Source organism: Antedon mediterranea, chromosome 5, assembly GCF_964355755.1.
Source record: "Antedon mediterranea chromosome 5, ecAntMedi1.1, whole genome shotgun sequence".
Lineage (NCBI taxonomy): Eukaryota > Metazoa > Echinodermata > Crinoidea > Comatulida > Antedonidae > Antedon > Antedon mediterranea.
In genome coordinates this window covers 26642877-26663636 of record NC_092674.1, presented here as the reverse complement: position 1 = coordinate 26663636, position 20760 = coordinate 26642877, and the positions used below count along the sequence as shown (strand labels likewise).

The window sequence follows — 20760 nt, the reverse complement described above, 5'->3', positions numbered from 1 at the left end:
TAGCCACATACATTTAGATTTTGAGGAAGTAAAAATTAAATTCAATATACAAATTCATTTTCACATCCTCTGTGGTTTTAGTATATCTTTACTTCTCATCCTTAATAAATAAAATAATAAATGGTGTGTATTATTTTTATATACATTTTTTTTTCAATATATATAAGTTTGCTCTTAAAGTAACCGGATCTTAGAAATCCTATCCTACATGCCCATTTGGCTAACCATGCTAAGAAATAATTTTTTTTAAACTGACCATCAATAATTTTAACACAAAATTAGTATATTTTGTCTTTTTTGGTAATTTGTATTTCATGTAAAAATTAAATATCTCTCATGCGATTTTTTTGTGAATTTGACTGACCAAAACAATCCCCAGCTACTAGGAAGTCTTACAGACTTGTCATGGGTTTTACTGGCCTTTGGCGAGCTGACCTGTACTAAATCGAACATGGTCTCCATATCATCATTGCATCTTTAAGGTCACTTTTGAAATTAATTTCAAATTAAATTTAGCATAATTTTTTTAATTAGCATAATTTTTTAAATTAGCATCATTCATTAAGCTTAAGTCCCGAGTTGATTTTTGTTGACATATACCCGTGGATCTCAGATACCATAATGAAATACAGTAGGATAATCCATTACAATATAACTGGCTGTTCAGAGCACACTTAATTAAAGATCCCCTCCAATATCATTCATTATTTTCAAATTAAGAGAAATGAGAAAATATTTCATAAAATTTCAAACAGTTTTTTCAACTCAATCATAACTAGCCAATCAGGCTTATTCATTTCTTCACGGAAATAATTCTTGACCGCATCGATTGATTCCCTGCTAATCTGTGTAAAAAAATATATGGATTAATTTTTATTGAGAAAAAGACATGTGAAAACCAGTTTACTATTTTACATATGATGAATGTTTACGAGTTGTATGGGGAGAAAATTGCACGCGTTGAAATATTGAATGCTCTATTTAACAAGGTGGAGTTAAATAGAGCATTTAATCTTTTCTTAAATAAAGTATTCTCACGGTTTAATACACACAAAACATTCATTATTTATCATAGTTTTATAACACAGGTAAAAAAAAGTTTTATCCAATTTATCCATCGGGAATCTTTGACGAAAGCTAGGCCGGGAAGCTAGGCCATTCAAAAAGGCAGTGCTCCCAACTTTGGACGTGGAGCAGAACAGTTATAAACGGTGCGCACTACAGGTTGATTGACAACAACCATGTGTGGCAAAATTCTCAAAATGTTTACAAAAAGCTGAACACGTATAAGAGCCATTTATCATAATTAGATATCACTTTTCCGTTAAATTTAAATTACGTAGAAATATACAATGACACAGGGCTTACTTTGCTAACAAGGACATCTTCATGTGTGAAATGACGGCCATATAGCCTGGGTGCCTCGCTAGGTACTGGTTCGATCTTTATACAGACCTCTTGACCTGTAGGTACCACCTGCACTTGTTTGTGATTCACCTCTAAACTTGTTACAAATCCAAGATGAGTGAACTAAATATGAAATAAATGTTGAATATGTGAATTAGTATTAACAGCCAAACAGGTCTCTTTTTTTTTTCAATATTTGTATTCCGAGTCTTGTGGTTAAGGTATAGAGAAACGTTGATCATTGTAAGCCTACAATATGGGATTGGCCTAGATGAAGTTAACAATCTATTGCTAGGCCTAAGTTGGTTAGATTTTCAGACTGGTGAGCAACTATACAATTCAACCTAACAGTTAATCAACAAATGTTCACCTCTTTTGCTGGAACACAAATGGGAGTCCCGACCTTAAGTTGACCTGCCTCTACAATCACCCCCATTACAATAGGGTCTCTGGAGTTAAATATATGTTGTGGAAGTATTCGCAGTTTGCATGGAAAGACGGCAACATGTTTAAACTCTTCACGCTTTTTGCGCTTTTCTTCTGCTCGGTGAGCCATGAATTTGTCAAATAAATGGTAGATAATGTCCGCTTGGAAAACTTTGATGCCCTCTTTGTCGGCCATCTCTTGGGCCTCACGTTCAACTTTGACATCGAATGCTAGAATCACAGCATACCTAGAATAAGAATATATTAAAGTATAGCAAAACAAGATCTCAACATTGGAAATTGCTTAGATAACTACATACAACAAACTATAATATTTAACCAGATCCACTTACTCAAAATTTCATATGTAACGCATTATCATAACCCAAAAATATAAATAAAAATGAGCAAAATAACTATTTTAAAACCATGAACTGCTTTTCTACACATGCTCAAGGTTACATGTCTACGCATGTTCAAGGTTACATATCTACACATGCCTATTAAAGGTGACATGTCTACACATGCCTCATACATGTCTACACATGCCTAAGGTTACATGTCTACACATGCCTAAGGTTACATGTCTACACATGCCTAAGGTTACATGCCTAGACATCCCTAAGGTTACATGTCTACACATGCCTAGGTTACATGTTTACACATGTTTAAGCTTACATGTCTGCACATGCCTTATGTTACATGTCTACACATGCCTTATGTTACATGTCTACACATGCATAAGGTTACATGTCTACACATGCATAAGGTTACATGCCTACACATGCCTGAGGTTACATGTCTACACATCCCTGAGGTTACATGTCTACACATGCATAAGGTTACATGTCTACACATCCCTGAGGTTACATGTCTACACATGACTAAGGTTACATGTCTACACATGTCTAAGGTTACATGTCTACACATGACTAAGGTTACATGTCTACACATCCTGAGGTTACATGTCTACACATGACTAAGGTTACATGTCTACACATCCCTAAGGTTACATGTCTACACATCCCTGAGGTTACATGTCTACACATGACTAAGGTTACATGTCTACACATGTCTAAGGTTACATGTCTACACATGACTAAGGTTACATGTCTACACATCCTGAGGTTACATGTCTACACATGACTAAGGTTACATGTCTACACATCCCTAAGGTTACATGTCTACACATCCCTGAGGTTACATGTCTACACATGACTAAGGTTACATGTCTACACATGACTAAGGTTACATGTCTACACATGCATAAGGTTACATGTCTACACATGCCAAAGGTATACATGTCTACACATCCCTAAGGTTACATGTCTACACATCCCTGAGGTTACATGTCTACACATGCCAAAGGTATACATGTCTACACATGACTAAGGTTACATGTCTACACATGCCTACATACATGGATTGGAACCAGACAGATAGTACACTTACTGTGCATCATGTTCCAACATTACCGAGGCCTTCATGACGTCCTTCTTGTGAACAGGACCAATGTTAATGCCAGCATACTGCAACAAAAAAAAAAGAAAGTTGACAATCCAATCTTCACATCAATATAAAAGTATATTTAATAAAGAAACTTCACTATTTTACTTAAGTATTTATTGATTGAAGTGAATTATATTAAGGGAAAACCCATATTCAGAGATTTTTTTATCAATCTTTTAAAATTGCTTTTTTTGCACGAAATGGATAGTGCTACATGGCAAGCAAAATAAGACAATGGAAATACAATTATTTAAATACATACAGGAATTTTAGATGTTCTAAGAAACTCGAGAAGAGCCTCTAATGAGCCTAGTGTAGAAGCCTGTACGTAGACACCTCGCTCAGCTAACTTGATTGAGAACAATGCCTCCTTTAAGGCAGCTGCTACCTCTTCCTAGACACAGAAAAATCAAAGACATGCTATTTATAGTTTCATATTAGAAAAGGTTCCCTATTCATTCCTGATTTTGTATGTGTATTCTTCCATTTATCTACTCATTCTCATTAAGCTGAATGTAATAATATTAGAAGTGACTATCAGTATGGTATTTTTTTCTATCGGCATGGTTGACATTTAGCCTCGTTTTCTGTGCAGAATTAAGGCATTATGAATGATGGAAAAACAAGGCATTAGTTGCAAGGTCAGCAAATACAAAAAAATGAATTTGATGCAGTCGACTATGCTGACACCAAATATTAACTATTGGCATACTTGACCACGCGGATAGAAAGTACTAATTTATATGCATGGTTGACCATGCCGATAGTCTCATCCTTTGTTTGTTTTACCTTCATAATTTCCACTTCATCTGGATATCTTGTAGCCAGTAGTGGCATCCCAGCTAGCGCCTTCTCCATATCCTTTGCTAGAATCTTTACACCTTGAGCAGCTATTACTTCTTTATGTTTATCATATGGATTCTAAAAAACAGAAAAGCAATTTAATTGAAAAAATTCACCAAGCAAATAATGGCACACATAAAAAATGGGGGTAAATAAAATGCGACTTGACTTGTTATACATCAAGATATTAACATATCATAAAATCATATCAATTGTTTCTTAAACTGACTGTACTTTTCCAATTTAAAAAAACAAAAACAATCAAATTCCTCTGTGGTCTAATGGGTAAGGCACTCATCCTGTAAGTGAAAGTTCTATGTTCGAATCCAACCAAAAATAATTTTACCATATAGATATTACATGGATATTTTACCCTTTTGCTTTTGATACTAATATAATAATTATTCAAAACAAAACATTCAATTTTTTCAATTTCAGAATAATCGTCTCTTGAGTGACTTACTTTGACTCTTAATTCTTTCAAAGGTTGTGGCATCAGAAGACCACGGACTTGGGAAACGATAGGCCCTTCTTGACCCGCAACAATAATGGTATCTCCCTCATGGAGTCTACCATTGACCAAGATTGCATCTATAGTAGTTCCAAGTCCTGGAAGTGATTTGACCTAAAAAACAAACAATAAAGTCGTCATTCTTTATGTAAAGCTCTGTCTACACTTTGAATTAGTTTGATAAGAAAAGTGTGCTCAAATATGGTAGTGATATGACCATATAAGGGAACATCACAATTTTTTTGTTTGAGTAATGGATATATTTACATACCTCCATTGTTGTACACTGCAACTCCTCAGAAAACATTAGTCTCTTCGCCAGCATTGTTTGACTTAACTCAATGATTAGAGAAATGAGGTTTCCCATTCCGTCACCAGAATGCGCCGACGTTGGCACCAACGATACATATGTACGTACATCAGTATTGTCATAGAATAGGGCTGCGTTCATCCCCTAATTGAAAAAGGTACATACTTGTGAAGGGACAGTTTATTGAATATTTTCCTGGCTCAACAGGACAGTTATTAAAAATAAATGAGATAGTGATAAGAAATATTATTTTGTTTTCATTTTGAATATGTTATTTTGAAGGCACTCAGAATAATATGAATATGAAATCAATTTTGTTTCTCAAACTACATCCTATTCAATGCATTGTTCTAATGACTCAACCAGTTCAATCACTTTGCTACTGAAAACCAAAAGAGTGGCCGTACATTCCAATGGAACAAAAGATCAACTAATTGCAATATAATTCTCACCTGTTCCGCAAATTCTGTTACAACTGCCCTCATTCTTTCTTCAAATTCGTCCTGCGTGTGTTTCTTCTGCTTCTTAATTGTGTTCATAACATCTGTATGTGGACTTGGTTTCCAACCATACAACCTATCAATCTGTTACGGCAAAAAAAAATTGAAACCAGTGTTGTTGTTATAAATAAAAATGGCAGAGATAAATGCAAAACTTGTATTGTGTTAACGTCCTTTTTAAAAGCTGTACATAAAAAAGATATAGGAATGTATTTAGAGGGGTAACGGTAAGTGGAAAACTGCATAGCTTGTTCCATGTAGAATCTGTATCTATCGGAAACTGTACATTCACTCAGCACATGGTCATAAGAAATAAAATAGATTCTATATTTTCATTACCGTTACCGCTCAGCTGTGTAAATTGGCCATTACATACCTTATTTAAGGCCACTACAAATGGTGTTTTTCTTGATTTTAACAAATTCAGCGACTCAATCGTCTGTGGTTCCAAGCCGTGCATAATGTCTACGACTAGAATTGCAATATCGCACAACGATGATCCTCTTGTCCTCAAATTGCTGAACGATTCATGACCAGGCGTGTCAATGATAAGAAGACCAGGAAATTTCATATCAGTTTTAGTAAACTGTAAGAAGAATAAAATGAAAGTGTCATTATTAAAAATATTAACAATGCTATCATTAAAATCTTCATCATCTTTACAGTTATATCATTAGCACCATTACAAATGCCTCTACCAATATCATTGTAGGCCTCCCTATTTACAAAATCATTGCTATCATGACACCACCATACAGCTATCACCAATACCACAATCACTACCACAGATACCAACAGTAGTTGGCCCCGTAAAAACCAATACTACCACAGATATACAGAATTGGCACCGAAAAAAACCAATACCACCACAGATACATCAGCACCGGCACAGATACCATAATCACTACCACAGATACCAACAAGCACTGACACAGATACCAACAGCACTGACACAGATACCAACAGCACTGACACAGATACCAACAGCACTGACACAGATACCAACAGCACTGGCACAGATACCGACAGCACTGGCACAGATACCAACAGCACTGGCACAGATACCATCATCATTGACACAGATACCAACAGCATTGACACAGATACCAACAGCATTGACACAGATACCAACAGCATTGACACAGATACCAACAGCATTGACACAGATACCAACAGCACTGACACAGATACCAACAGCACTGACACAGATACCAACAGCACTGACACAGATACCAACAGCACTGACACAGATACCAACAGCACTGACACAGATACCAACAGCACTGACACAGATACCAACAGCACTGACACAGATACCAACAGCACGGACACAGATACCAACAGCACTGGCACATATACCATCATCACTGGCACAGATACCATCACTACCACCAATATCAGCAGCACTAGCACCAATACCACAACCACTGATATTACCAAATCATTTTATACCTGTCTACACATCTTTGTTTGCTCTCTAACTGCCGATTCTGGTACCATTGTTGCACCAATTTGCTGAGTAATACCTCCTGCTTCACCGTCCTGTACATTCGTATGCCTTATCTGAATCAAAGAATATTACATCAGTATTTTATCAAGATACAGGAATATATATTATGAGATGGTGCCATATATACCACAGAAATGACTCCTCCTACCAACAATTCAATTGTTCTGTTGCATTTACACATACCTTATCCAGGATCTTTGTTTTACCCGTGTCCACATGTCCCAGTACGCAAACAACCGGTGATCTTAGTTTGTCCAAGGACACATGTTTTTCTGCTTCTTCTTTCCTTTGCTGTTGTTAATAATAAAAAAACATTTCTGAATAAAATATTGTTGGAAACAATTACTTAACTAAAAGCTGACAAGACACAAATAAATAAAATCGTGAAATTATTCAGAATGCATTTTAAAAGCCATGATAAGGAAGCATTTGGGATTTCTAGGCTCCTAATTTTAACTGTAAATTTGTCATTTTTAAAACTAAAATGATTATAATTTCAATTTTCATGTTGAATTTGTATGCAAAGATGGTACCTGAATCCTTTTCACAGCTTTCGCTCGTGCTCTTTCTGCTGGAGATAAATCATCTTCCTCCTCTTCTGACGATGATTCTTCCTCACTCTCGCTTTCCTCTTCACTTCCTTCCTCATCCTCCTCACCATCACTTTCTTCTCCATCTTCTTCCTCGTCATCCTCAACTGATTCATCTACAGATTTCTTTGTTTCAAGTTTTACTTTTGGTTCTAAATTTTGTAATAAATAAATTATATTTGTAAATATTCATATTATTCGCATCTGTAAAAAGATATATTAAATACGAGTAAAAGCCCTCCTCCAATCGGCAGTATTATTTGATTGAACAGATACTGCTGTTCTCACAAACAGTGTACCGTACCAAGACTGTCACTTTTTGTGAAAACACATTTATACACTATACACAAAACTGTATAGACAATGATATTGCACAACAAATTTTATTTGTTTGTTTTTGAAAATTATTATGGTTATATTTGTAGCACATAGAATAATTATAGATAGTCTTGACAAAATTGTCCTTATCAATGAACCTGTTGTACCTGCTTCAGTGGGTGATTTCGCCACCTCAATTTCTTCTTCCCAGTCATCTTTGACATCATCCCAGCTGTCTTTGACATCCTCCTCAACCTCCATCACCTCTGGTTCAACTACCTCTTCTGGTTTCTCACTTACAGGAGTGGCTGAATTAAAAAAAAATATTTCAAAAAGATTCATTTTGAATAGGGCATAAATGAATAACTTTATTTTAACACTTTAACAAAGAAACAATAAAAAAACTATACAAATAAATCATAAACTTGTTATACCTTCAGATGTAGGTGGTTCTTCAATTTGTTCTGCCTCCTCCTTTGCAGGAACGTCTTCTTGTTTTACTTCTACTACAATGTATTCAGATACAATCATAAATTTGTCACTAAATGACTTAAAAACATACAAAAATGATCTATTGATAATAAGGATGAGATGGGTGAAGATGCTGATGACAATGATAATAATAAAAATGATGATGATAATGATAAGTAGGGCCTACAATGATTAAAATATTGACAATGATGACAAGAATAATGATAATGACAATTTCATTTTGATAATATTGTAATAAAATCGGACTGAATTACAACGCTTTAACAAACCTTTTGTTTTCTTTTTCCTGGTACCGTATCGAACTCTTTGTGGTTTTTTATCTTCATCTACTTTCGTTGGGATAACAATTCCTTGATCTCGCATCGCTTGTAATTGAGCCTCCGCCCTCGCCCTTGCTTCCTTCTGAGCCGGTGTGAGCCACTTGCCTTCCTTTTTAAGTCTTTCAATTCTTTCCTATACAATAATATAGAAATAAAATATTTTATACCCTTTAACAGTGATAACACCTTTTCACTCTACTGTTACTATTCCATTGTACAAATACACCATTTTGGAAATGTTTAGATTTAGAAGTTATTAATTTCATACAGACGTTGCTAGGAAAACGATTAACAATATATATTTCAGTTTATCCACCTCTTAGTTTGACAAAAAAAGTGTGATGTGCCCAAACATAGTAGTGATAATATGCAAAAATATAGTAGTGGTATGACATAATCATGTTCATATATTGGGCACATCACATTTTTTGACAAATAAAATTTGATAGTGTAGACAGAGCTCTACAGTTTCTTTGAGATTAAAAGTGTCTCTATCCTTTGAAACTTTATTTTCAATTGTCTTACCTTCTTTCTCTGCTTTTCTTTATCCTTCATTTCCTTTTCCAAGCGTTTTTGTTCTACTTTTTTCTGAAAAGCTTCTTCCTCTTTACGTATTCGTTCTTCTTCCTCCAATTTTAATCGTTCCTCCTCTTCTTGTTTTTGTTTCAAAGCAATTTTCATTGCCTCAAGCATAGCTGGTAAAACAAAACAATATTAGTTATTATTATTACTAATAATAAATATTTGTGTGCTTTATTTGTGCTAATCTATATTACCAATATAATTAAATTGGTTAAAAAAATATTTAAAAAATAAAAGTATAGTAAACAAATTCTAAAGCTCACCTTTATTAGGCTTTTTCTTCTTTTCTTTCTCTTCATCATCTTTTCCTTTTTTATCTTTCTTCTTTTTCTTTTTCTTCTTTTTATCATCCTTATCTTCTGCCTCTTCTTCACCTAATAATCAAATAAACAGAAAAAATGAATATTCAATTCTTTATCAGTAGGGATGGTTTTACAAATCTACAGACCTAAAATCCTCTTTTTTCCAAGGCCCCTACTCCTTTTATTTATTTATACAAAATTTGAAAACAGCTCAAGAGGAAACCATAGGCCAATGGTCCAAACAAGAAAAGCCTCCTTAATCTAAAGCTCTGTCTACACCATCAAACTTTATGTGACCAAATAATATGGACATGGTGATGTCATATCACTGACATATTTGGGAATATCACTTCCATATTTGGGCACATCACTAGTTTGAAAGTGTAGACAGAGCTTAAATATAAATCTAAATGAAATTAAAGATTAAAATAAGAATCATACCTTCTACGTCCTTCGGTTCTGCTTCATCAACAGGTTTTGCTTCATCAGCTGGTTTGACCAATGATTCCTCCGCTGTTTCTTTAGCCTTCTCTGTCACTTCTTCCACCTTCTCGGACTTTGTTTTACTTGCTTTTGAAGCGGCTTTTTGCTGTTCCTTTTTCTTGCGTTCCCTTTCCTTCTTCTCTGCTTTTTTTTGCGCCGCCGTCTTAATTTTTGGGCCATCATCAATTTCGTCAGTTTGTGTTTCTGAGATTTCATTGTTCTAAATATAAAGAAATGGTTTACCTACTATCTATGTATTCCTACTAGGAATGAAAACTCTAAATTTGGTGATTACCTATCCATCCCTTACAATTATTATTATTGATTATATAAGATGGGAAATCCATTCTTTCTAAACCAAATCTCATATGAGGCTAACTTAGGGTGCTGTATTGCCTGTTAGAAAAACACTGGAACTATGATAGGATTTGAACCAATGACCCTGGGATTGGTAAGCAAGAATATCAACCACCAAGCCACAGTGCCACTACATACCTGTTCACTGCTGATCATTTTTTCCGTAGATTCATCATTGTCTTCATCCTCAAGATCACTAGAATAAAAATAAAAATCAGATCACCTTTGAAAAAATGTATTTCTCTTATTAATAAAATTAATGTGTGTGTGTGGGTGCCAATAAAAGACAAACGTATTAAAAGGGTAAGCACTACATTGTTGAAAGCTTAACTTACAAGTCTTTCTTCTTCTTCTTTTTTGATTTCTTTCCATCCTGGTTGCGTTGTATTGGTTTTTCCGCAGCACTAGGTGTTGAATCAGCAATTGCCAAATTTGCAATCTCATCCGCAAGGTCATCATAGTCACTGCGACAAAACACAAATTATTCAAAATAATTTGGAGGTAAAGAAATGGAGGTAGAATTGCAAGTGGACAGGACAGGATTTATTGTTACTACTACCTGATAGAAGCAGTTAAAGATTTCACTACAATTCAATCTATCATCTAGCATCAAAGCATTTGAGCACAAAGTTCATTTAACAGGGCATTATTGTATGATAACATAATCATTACTATAAATCAATATTCTAGGACAACCACCACCACCCATCTACATGAATACTAGAACCAAAGAGAATTGGGAAAGGAGGTGGGATGTTAGTGCTAGATGGGGGAGGAATTGTCCAGATATGCATTGTCTAGATAGGCATACTAGCTTTGTACTTTAACTTACACATCTTTCTTATTCTGCTTCTTCCCCTTTTTTCCTCCTTTCTTTTCTTCTTCCACCTCTACCGGTTTATCACTTTCCTTTGTTGGTTCTTCTTTCTTCTCTTTATCGTTGTTCTCTAAATAATCAATATCATCTAACAATTCATCTTCATTCCTGAAAAAATTTAATTATAAAAATATAAAAAAAATATATTTGTTAATAAAATTTTCACTTTGACATTTATTTTTAACGAAATTGTGAATTTTACCAGTCTTTTTTGTTCTTCTTTTTTCCTTTTTTCTTTTCTTTTTGTCCTTCGTTAATTTTCGATGGAATTGTATCCAAATCAATATCATCAACTTCCTTGTCACTGAAAATAATAATACTACTACTTAATAATATATTTAAGACACAATTGTGTATTGTCAGAAGATTAAACTTAGGAGAAATTAAAAATATTTTGTTTCAATTAATAAAAGTAAAATTAAACTAGTAGGTCAGGCTAGGTAGAGAGGGGCCTTATTAGTATACTATTTATTACGGTTTACGATGAAATCGGTCGCGTGTGAAATCGGTCGCGTTTGAAATCGGTCGCGATAAAATCAACTTCCGGTATTTTGTATGGCGCGCCGCTAGAGCTATACGTTTGAAATCGGTCGCCCTTGAAATCGGTCGCGCTATTTTGTATGGAGCGAGATGCATGCTAGCGGGATTTACATTTTCTTCGTTTATATAGTCTAGATTTAATTGATATTTTTTAGGAACCAGATTATTTATGTGGATATTTTTTATTTTGGTTAATAATATTTATTATCAATCATTTTTTTTTATTTCACAGGTCTCGAAGAAAGACCGTGTCTTTTCAAAATGGCCATTTCTAAACACGTTTAAATATTTTATTAGGCATATAATAATTTACCTCTATTTTATTATATGTACTGTAATTAATATATTATACTGTATAGAGAATATACGTCTGTGTCTTTTAGTAATACAGTATTATGCAAACAATTACGTAAAAGAGAACAATTTATTTAAAAACAATAAACGTTACAATGTATAACCCGTAAAGCCAGCGTATCCATTTTTATACTTATGCATAATGTGGCAGATATATCATATATTGGACCACCTTATTTTAATTTCTATTTTATTTATGTCCGTACGTTATGTAGGATTAAGTAGAGGCCTATAATGATTATTGTTGAGGAAAATCACGTGTATATTTTTATTTCTAATGTTTAGGCCTAAAATAGTTTCTAGTAAAAATGATTATTATATGCGGGTCGTTAAAAGACGAGTTACTGAAATAAACCCCGAAATAGGCCATAACGTGGATGCGCCTTCTATGATCGTGCAGACGACGTTAACTGCACGTTATTTTGCTGACGGGGATTCCCCTTAAAAAAAACACGCACTAGTGTGTCAAATCATGGACAAAACACGTACTACGATCGTTGTCCATGGCCATGTAAAGATGACGTATAGGCCTATTACTAACCATACGTTTGAAACATCTATATATAGGCCTCTGCACTGCACGTGTTTTTGTGAAACATAGTTCCATGGTGAAACGATGTATATAATTTACGTATATAGGCCTACGTCGGCGATACTATAGTTTTTAATTTGAATATTTCTTCATTTATAATAATCACTTTAATGTAAATAATATAAGTACCACTCAGTGTCTCACATCCGTACGCCGTTCGTACATCTAAATGTTTAAAATATCAGTGCAAGATTACCTCTTTGAGAATCGTGCCCACCTTTTAATATCCATCCATTATTATTATCACATATAGGCCTATCATTGTACAGCATACTGCATAGTCATAGTATAGGCCCTGTAGATTGATTTATAACGGCATATTATTTTATTAGTATTATCCTAAAACCATGCTCACGTAAGAGTGGCGGAAATCGAACGTAAAAATCATCATCATACATCATCTTCCTTTATTGCATAAACCTCATTGAGCTGGTATCCACTTGCAGATATAAAACTAGTTTCGTAATTAACTGCGATTAAAAAATACGCAATAGGCGCGTCTAATTGTTTAATATTAAATTATTTCAACATTATTAAAACTTTAAACAGTGGCATGTTAATCTTTTCAAAAACTTAAACAATATTCAATAACACTTTTTAAAACGATTTTCTAAACACATTACAATTATTCATTGACACCTGACGTAAGATAAAATGAAAACACAAATTATTTATAAATAATGAGATAATATTTATATTTACTGTACTAAAAAAATAATAACGATCGAGGTAAAACAATTGTTAATAGTATTAGAAATTCTATATTCAAAATTAACTAAAAACATAATTAGCGTTTACATTTAAAATGTATCTAGTGCGTCCCATGCAAAATAGCGCGACCGATTTCAAACGCGACCGATATCATTAAACGTATAGCTCTAGCGGCGCGCCATACAAAATGCCGGAAGTTGATTTTATCGCGACCGATTTCAAACGCGACCGATTTCAGACGCGACCGATTTCATCTGACACCTTTATTACAGGTATATTTGTAATGAGATAGGCCTATATTTATATATGAATATTATGTAGGCCAATGCAAATCTGGCGAATCTGGGATTATATAGGAGACAGTCGCAGCCAGCGGAACGGAAATAATCTGAGACACTAAACATGTCATAGGCCTCCGCTGGGTTTAGGCTAGTTAGGCTAGAATAGAGACGTAGCCTAGTAGGCTCGACAATCAAGCATGTGGGAGAGGAAATCACTGGTCCGTGTGGTATGATTTTCTACAATCCACTTTCATTTTAAGAAAAATAAGACAATGAAAAACTTACACGTTCGGTTCTGCTATTGTTTCCTTGTTTGTCTTTCCTTTCTTTGATTTACCCATTGTGAAATGATATGTTATTAAGCTTAAACATTAAAAATTACCGTATGTTTTCACGCGTGTTGTTGCACAACCATACAAAAAAATACAGCCTATAAAGAAATAGTATACCGCCCTCTATCACATGAGTTAATCTGTCAACAGAGCGAGAACTTTGGATTGTTTGTCATGCAAATTATTATATAAAATTGTGTTTTTAATAAAGTCAGAATAATGAAGATGTTGTTTCATTTCACATGAGCAAGTGGACCACAAACTCTTCCTTAATTTGAATTTGTGTTTCATCACATACAGTTATTTTAAGGTTTCAACTAACTTCTTGAAGGTACAATTAGTAAAAAAATGGCATTGCAATTGGCTGTGCAGTGGTCATAAGATAAACAACAATTTAAATATGGTACACTAGTATAGTTATTTATATCACATGTTTCTAAATTAGATTAGCCTAGGGCAAAGGTCTACAATAGTGTAGTAAATAGTGAGATATACATTGCTTTCATTGCTACATTCAAAGAGCACTGCAGCATTCACTGGCAATGTAAAATGCTAATTTGCATGCAGGTGTCAGCACAGACAACACTTATAGTTTTGTAACAACTTTTATCCACTTAGCGAAGCTGATAAATGACTGCTAATTGGTCAATTCTTTCAATCCATACGGTTCGAAAATGATTGCTTATGAAGACTTTGCTGGTGACCATGGTGGAACAGTAAACTGGACAACAGTGACCAATAGTACAGTAACACCGTCTCCTAATTATTCGGACACTGCTGGTTACATTGGGGCTGTAGTAGCGGTTATCTTTTTTGGTAGCAATTTGGTTCCTGTTAAAAAGTCAAATACTGGTGATGGTATGTCAATAAATAAGGCAAAATTCTAATTCTTGAAAAATAACTTAATACATTTAATTTTATGTAAGTACTTTATCGATGTATTTTTATAGGAATGTTTTATCAATGGATAGCATGTACTGGCATCTGGGGTGTTGGTCTAGTGGTCCATCTGGTTCGTGGTTGCCCAACGTTTCAACCAATCGCTATGCTTGGAGGATTTCTATGGGCTACAGGTATTTGAACTTGAACAATTTTTCCATCAGACGTCTATATTTGATTGAAGGGAGATAGAATTTATGAAGACCAAATTCCTGACCGGGGAAATCGTAGTTGATCAGTAACATTTAAAAATATGGTCCATCAAAGTCTCCAAAGCAGTCCTTAACAGTCTTTATTGGTCAGTTGGAGGTCGCTTAGTATGGCTATAAAACATGGCTTCATAGATTTTATTAATATTAATAATATTATATATATAATAATATATGATTTTTGTATTATACAGTATTAATAATTTAACATTTTTTCTTAGGTAATATTTCAGTTGTTCCAATTATCAAGACGATTGGATTAAGCATAGGAATATTGATCTGGGGTTCATTTAACCTTCTAGCAGGCTGGGCAAGTGGAAGGTAAGGTCAACATGCTGGCTGCAGGGGCAGAAGCAATGGGCTAGTGCTCCCATACCTCTTTAAAACTTGTGAAAGTGAAATTTCTACTTGGTAGCTCTGAACCAAGAATTCGTAAATCACTCTTCTTCTTTTTCACTGTACTTATTTCATTTGTACAGTACAGTAGCTCCTCTCATTTTAATTTTTTTAAATAGGCTGTAGGTTTTCATTTTGCTAATTTTTCCTTTTTTTAAATTTATGTGTTGCTATTTCTTTTCTTTATTTTTAAGATTTGGGTTGTTTGGTCTTGATAAAGATGTTATCACAAAGTCAGTGTTTAACTATCTTGGTGTTGGTCTGGCCATGTTAAGGTACAGTATATCATGAATCTCAAAAATAATTATTGGAATATTAAATTAATCATAATTAAAATTTAAAAAAAGATAATATCAGTTCATGTTACAAAGTGTACGAGTTTGAAAACAGTTTTTTGCACTTTTATCTGATAGTGTTGTAGTAAGTTTATTTGTCAAGCCGTCAGTTGGTGTTGAAAAAGACGAAACTGAGCATTTACTTAGCGAACATGTGAGTCGCAGCATTAAATATGTTTTGTTATCATTACAACCGCCAACCATTAGTACAGTAATTCAAATTATAAGGCTACACTATCAAACTAGTTTGACAAAAAAATGTGATGTGCCCAAATATGGTGGTGATTGCCTAAATATGGTAGTGATATGACATCATCATGGGCACAGCACATTTTTTTTTCTCACATGGACATTTATTATATTTTCATCTTTCATTTCACTTCTTTAGAACAATGCTGTCAATTCTTATTAAAGCCGAAGTGAGTACGAAATCTGTCGCGGCTGTTGATCAAACATCCCCGTTATTAAACCACGTTCAAAATGAGGTACTTACACAAATTTTGTTTACTTTAAATGACACATTGTCTACCAGAGTTGGGATTGTACACCTTTTTTCCCATAATGGTTTTGTATGTATGTGAAATTTAAACTATTTTATATTTTGTTCAGAAAAAAAGTGGCACTCTCATTTTTCATCTTAATTTATAATCAATTCTTTTCTTTTTTTCTTCCATTTACACTTTTTATCTACATTTAGTCTAAATATTTTTAATTTCATATTTATCTTAACTAAAGCTCTGTCTACATTATCAACAAACTTTATGTGACAAAAAAGTGTGATGTGCCCAAATATGGTAGTGATATGACATCACATTTTTTTGTCATATAAAGTTTGATAGCATCGCTAATCGCAAATCTGAATGAAATCAAACAAGCTATGCTTTCCATTCATTTGTGTCTTAGAAATTCACTTCACAATAAATTTTTCTCATCATAATTTATATTATACAAAAGTATGTTTAAATATCCAAGTAGGCGGGCCTATGTCAAGATGAATAAATTGATTGAATGATCAATATTTATTTATTTAATATAGTTCTATTTTATTTTTTTATAGGTGAATACACAAGTTATTACCATACAGCACACAGTAAACACTGAAGATTCCTCATGGGTAGACATACTCAGCCCCAAGAAGAAAAGAATATTGTAAGGATATTAAAATTAGAATCAAAGATTAAATACACCCTGACCCATTGAATTTATATGCATAAGCCACCTGTATGTAAACTACAGTACTTCGAATTTACCTGTACAAGCCACCTGTATGTAAACTACAGTAATTTGAATTTACTTGTACAAGCCACCTGTATGTAAACTACAGTAATTTGAATTTACTGGTACAAAGCCACCTGTATGTAAACTACAGTAATTTGAATTTACTTGTACAAGCCACCTGTATGTAAACTACGGTAATTTGAATTTACCTGTACAAGCCACCTGTATGTAAACTACAGTAATTTGAATTTACTTGTACAAGCCACCTGTATGTAAACTACAGTAATTTGAATTTACCTGTATAAGCCACCTGTATGTAAACTACAGTAATTTGAATTTACCTGTACAAGCCACCTGTATGTAAACTACAGTAATTTGAATTTACTTGTACAAGCCACCTGTATGTAAACTACAGTACTTTGAATTTACCTGTACAAGCCACCTGTATGTAAACTACAGTAATTTGAATTTACTTGTACAAGCCACCTGTATGTAAACTACAGTAATTTGAATTTACCTGTACAAGCCACCTGTATGTAAACTACAGTAATTTGAATTTACTTGTACAAGCCACCTGTATGTAAACTACAGTAATTTGAATTTACCTGTACAAGTCACCTGTATGTAAACTACAGTAATTTGAATTTACTTGTACAAGCCACCTGTATGTAAACTACAGTAATTTGAATTTGTACAAGCCACCTGTATGTAAACTACAGTAATTTTAATTTACTTGTACAAGCCACCTGTATGTAAACTACAGTAATTTGAATTTACCTGTACAAGCCACCTGTATGTAAACTACAGTAATTTGAATTTACTTGTACAAGCCACATGTATGTAAACTACAATTTATTCAATTAAGGTGCATTACACCTGCATTGAATTTACCAACAACCATCTGCATACAAATTACAGTACATTGAATTCCCCTGCATACACAATCTGCATGAGACACCTGCATATCACCTGCATTTATTACATACTTTAAAACACTTGTATGTAAATATCTCTTGCAGGGGTATTAGTCTGTCAATGGTGGCAGGCACCTTCTATGGTTTAAACTTTGTACCATGCCTGTGGATTCAGGACAACGTTGAAGGCTCAAGTGAAGATGGTAAGGAAATGCCTAAAGCTCTGTCTACACTATCAAACTTTATGTTTTTTGTATATCTGGACACATTACTCCCTAATGACCATGACTGCTGCGCTCTACACAAATACGCTCATGAGTGTAAATAAATAACCCACTGTCCCCATTTCTTCTTCAGAACATTGCTGTTCTTGTTTGTTGTTAAATTAAATTCAATCAATTCGTATAAATATCAATTTCAATTCATATCAATATTCAATAAATTCATTTTATGTTTTTTAATAGGTCTGGATTATGTCTTCTCCCATTTTTGTGGTATATTTCTAACGTCCAGTACTTACTTCTTTGTATATTGTGCTTTAAAAAAGAATCGGCCACAGATCCCCCTTGGAGTGGTGCTGCCGTCCCTTCTGTCTGGGGTGATGTGGGGTATAGCTGATTCTGGCTGGTTCGTTGCTAATGTTATTCTGTCACAGTCGGTGGCATTTCCAATCATTACCACTGTAAGTATTTTAAGTATGGACAATTTAAGCACAACCCTTATTAAGGGAACACATTTGGGACCCAACAAAGTGTCCCCTTAATAGGGCGTCCTGGGTGACGGTTATGAGGTGTTCAAAAAGCGGCTCTACTGTATACCACAACCTAAATATTTCAAACAAATGGATATAATAAACATTATGATAATTATGATGAAATCCTTTTTTTTTCAACTCCAACAGCGAGCACAAACTCACTGATTACAGGACGGATAAACTATATTATTTTATAATTATCGTGTTTACAGACTCATTTGAGGCTTAAGGGAGTGGAGTTGAAAGGTCAGGATTGAACCCTGGTACTAGGTCAGGATTGAACCCTGGTACTAGGTCAGGATTGAACCCTGGACCTTTGGATTGCAAGGCAAGCATAACCACCAAGCTACAGCTCCACTGCATTTATATGAAATGTTTTAAATAATTTTGTAAATGTTTGTTTTTTCAGGGTCCTGCATTGATTGCATCACTATGGGGTGTGTTCTATTTTCGTGAGATAACAGGAATTAGGAACTACATCATTTTAACGTTAACATTCGCAATTACAATAGCTGGTGCTGTTTTAACAGCATTTTCAAGATTATAAGCCTAATTTCAAATCTAAATATATAAATGCTTTTGTAAATATATTGTTTTGAAAATTATGATGTATATTTTTATAACTTAGGAAAAGTTTTAAGAATGAATTATAGGAAAACATTTCTACATTTGAATTTTTGTTTTTGTTTTGGTTTAAAACTACTTTAAATATTAAAATAAATAAATTTGCATAATACGTAATACAACATTACTCTATTAAAATAAAAATAATTTTGTTGAAGTTGATTACATCAATATTTAATTGTACATTCGACTTTAGAATATTTTAATAAAAATTAAAATATTTATATATACTTTTAATTAACTTAAGTACTTAATTATTGAATTGAAATAACTGTATCTTGAAGACTTAAGTTAATATATTTTAAATTGTAATGTAATTGTGTATATGGACAATAAATTATAATAAATATGAATAATTATATGTTTGGTAATATTGTTTTTTTGAAAAAAATAAAGCCCAAAGGTGTAAAAAAAATTGAGAAGAAAGGAATACACTAATATGAATAAAGTAAATTGATAATAAAAAAAATTACCATCTGTTATTGAACAATTTGAAATAATATTAAGTGTTTAGAAAAAAGATAAATGTCAGTATAAATAGTTTTTACGAAGGAAGATTAATTTCACTTTAGGTTATCACAGAAAAAAACCAATTCTATTTTTATTATCACAATTACCGTTAAGTTGTTAATTAAGCGGCGTTAAGTTAATTAAAGCGGGCGGCATAACTCTATTTACACGCTTGAATTGATTGCATTGAAAGTAATCAATTTTCAAAGAATCATGGGTAATGTTGGCAAGGTTTCTGTACACAACTTTTTCAGCATTGAATGTTTTGGTTTGATTGTCGATTTTGGAAATTAGATCCCGGAAAAAATGCATAAGAAGGACGTGAAATAGTAATCAATCAGTTATAATTCAATTAACTAGTACATTTAAGTTGTGAGAATATTGTTGCTTGTTGGTATCTACTTGGTATCGAACAATAATTTGATGGAATTTGAACCGATGCGCTAGGCCTTCTGACTGAGCGTTCGTGATCAGTGCACCACTGAAATCGGAGTGTTTGACCCGCGGCGACAACAACCAAGATCGTGTGTGTTCGTGACCCAATTAACCAACCTTTGGTATTCCTGTTTTGGTTACTGTGCGAATCTTATAGTTTGTTATTGTAGATATGTAATGTTATGTCGATCGTTACTTCTTAGTTTAATGACGTAACTCTATTTTCTGTACTGAATGAGGGGACAGAATGAGATTGATTCATTTCAAGAGGGAAGCTCT

At 33.7% G+C, this 20760-nt stretch overlaps 2 protein-coding genes across 2 annotated transcripts; one reads left to right on the top strand and one right to left on the bottom strand.

The window, feature by feature from the left end:
* Nucleotides 1–35: 35 nt before the first annotated feature.
* Nucleotides 36–14251, bottom strand: LOC140050140 (eukaryotic translation initiation factor 5B-like). Its single transcript, XM_072095196.1, has 24 exons — nucleotides 14101–14251; nucleotides 11540–11641; nucleotides 11293–11445; nucleotides 10796–10924; nucleotides 10599–10656; nucleotides 10062–10323; nucleotides 9582–9692; nucleotides 9262–9431; nucleotides 8686–8869; nucleotides 8359–8430; nucleotides 8092–8232; nucleotides 7550–7758; nucleotides 7200–7307; nucleotides 6959–7069; nucleotides 5883–6092; nucleotides 5459–5590; nucleotides 4968–5150; nucleotides 4649–4810; nucleotides 4132–4263; nucleotides 3605–3736; nucleotides 3286–3362; nucleotides 1778–2081; nucleotides 1369–1530; nucleotides 36–845 (listed from the first exon to the last, which is right to left on the bottom strand). The coding sequence occupies exons 1-24, from the start codon at nucleotides 14154–14156 to the stop codon at nucleotides 738–740; spliced, it is 3468 nt and encodes a 1155-aa protein (XP_071951297.1). The 5' UTR covers nucleotides 14157–14251; the 3' UTR covers nucleotides 36–737.
* On the top strand, nucleotides 12386–19459 carry LOC140049875 (transmembrane protein 144-like). The gene is made up of 10 exons (XM_072094826.1): nucleotides 12386–13806; nucleotides 14771–15005; nucleotides 15098–15220; nucleotides 15517–15616; nucleotides 15886–15966; nucleotides 16415–16511; nucleotides 17084–17175; nucleotides 18264–18361; nucleotides 18623–18840; nucleotides 19322–19459. Exons 2-10 carry the CDS (start codon nucleotides 14822–14824, stop codon nucleotides 19457–19459), a joined length of 1131 nt encoding a protein of 376 aa, XP_071950927.1. The 5' UTR covers nucleotides 12386–13806; nucleotides 14771–14821.
* Nucleotides 19460–20760: the final 1301 nt, after the last annotated feature.

Coding starts and splice junctions, on each gene's coding strand:
- LOC140050140 (XM_072095196.1), bottom strand. CDS start 14,156: ATGGGTAAATCAAAGAAAGGAAAGACAAACAAGGAAACAATAGCAGAA. Junction 8,233..8,358: donor AGAACCACCTACATCTGAAG/GTATAACAAGTT, acceptor TTTTTAATTCAG/CCACTCCTGTAAGTGAGAAA. Junction 7,308..7,549: donor AAGCTGTGAAAAGGATTCAG/GTACCATCTTTG, acceptor TATTAACAACAG/CAAAGGAAAGAAGAAGCAGA.
- LOC140049875 (XM_072094826.1), top strand. CDS start 14,822: ATGATTGCTTATGAAGACTTTGCTGGTGACCATGGTGGAACAGTAAAC. Junction 18,362..18,622: donor TGAAGGCTCAAGTGAAGATG/GTAAGGAAATGC, acceptor GTTTTTTAATAG/GTCTGGATTATGTCTTCTCC. Junction 18,841..19,321: donor CATTTCCAATCATTACCACT/GTAAGTATTTTA, acceptor TTGTTTTTTCAG/GGTCCTGCATTGATTGCATC.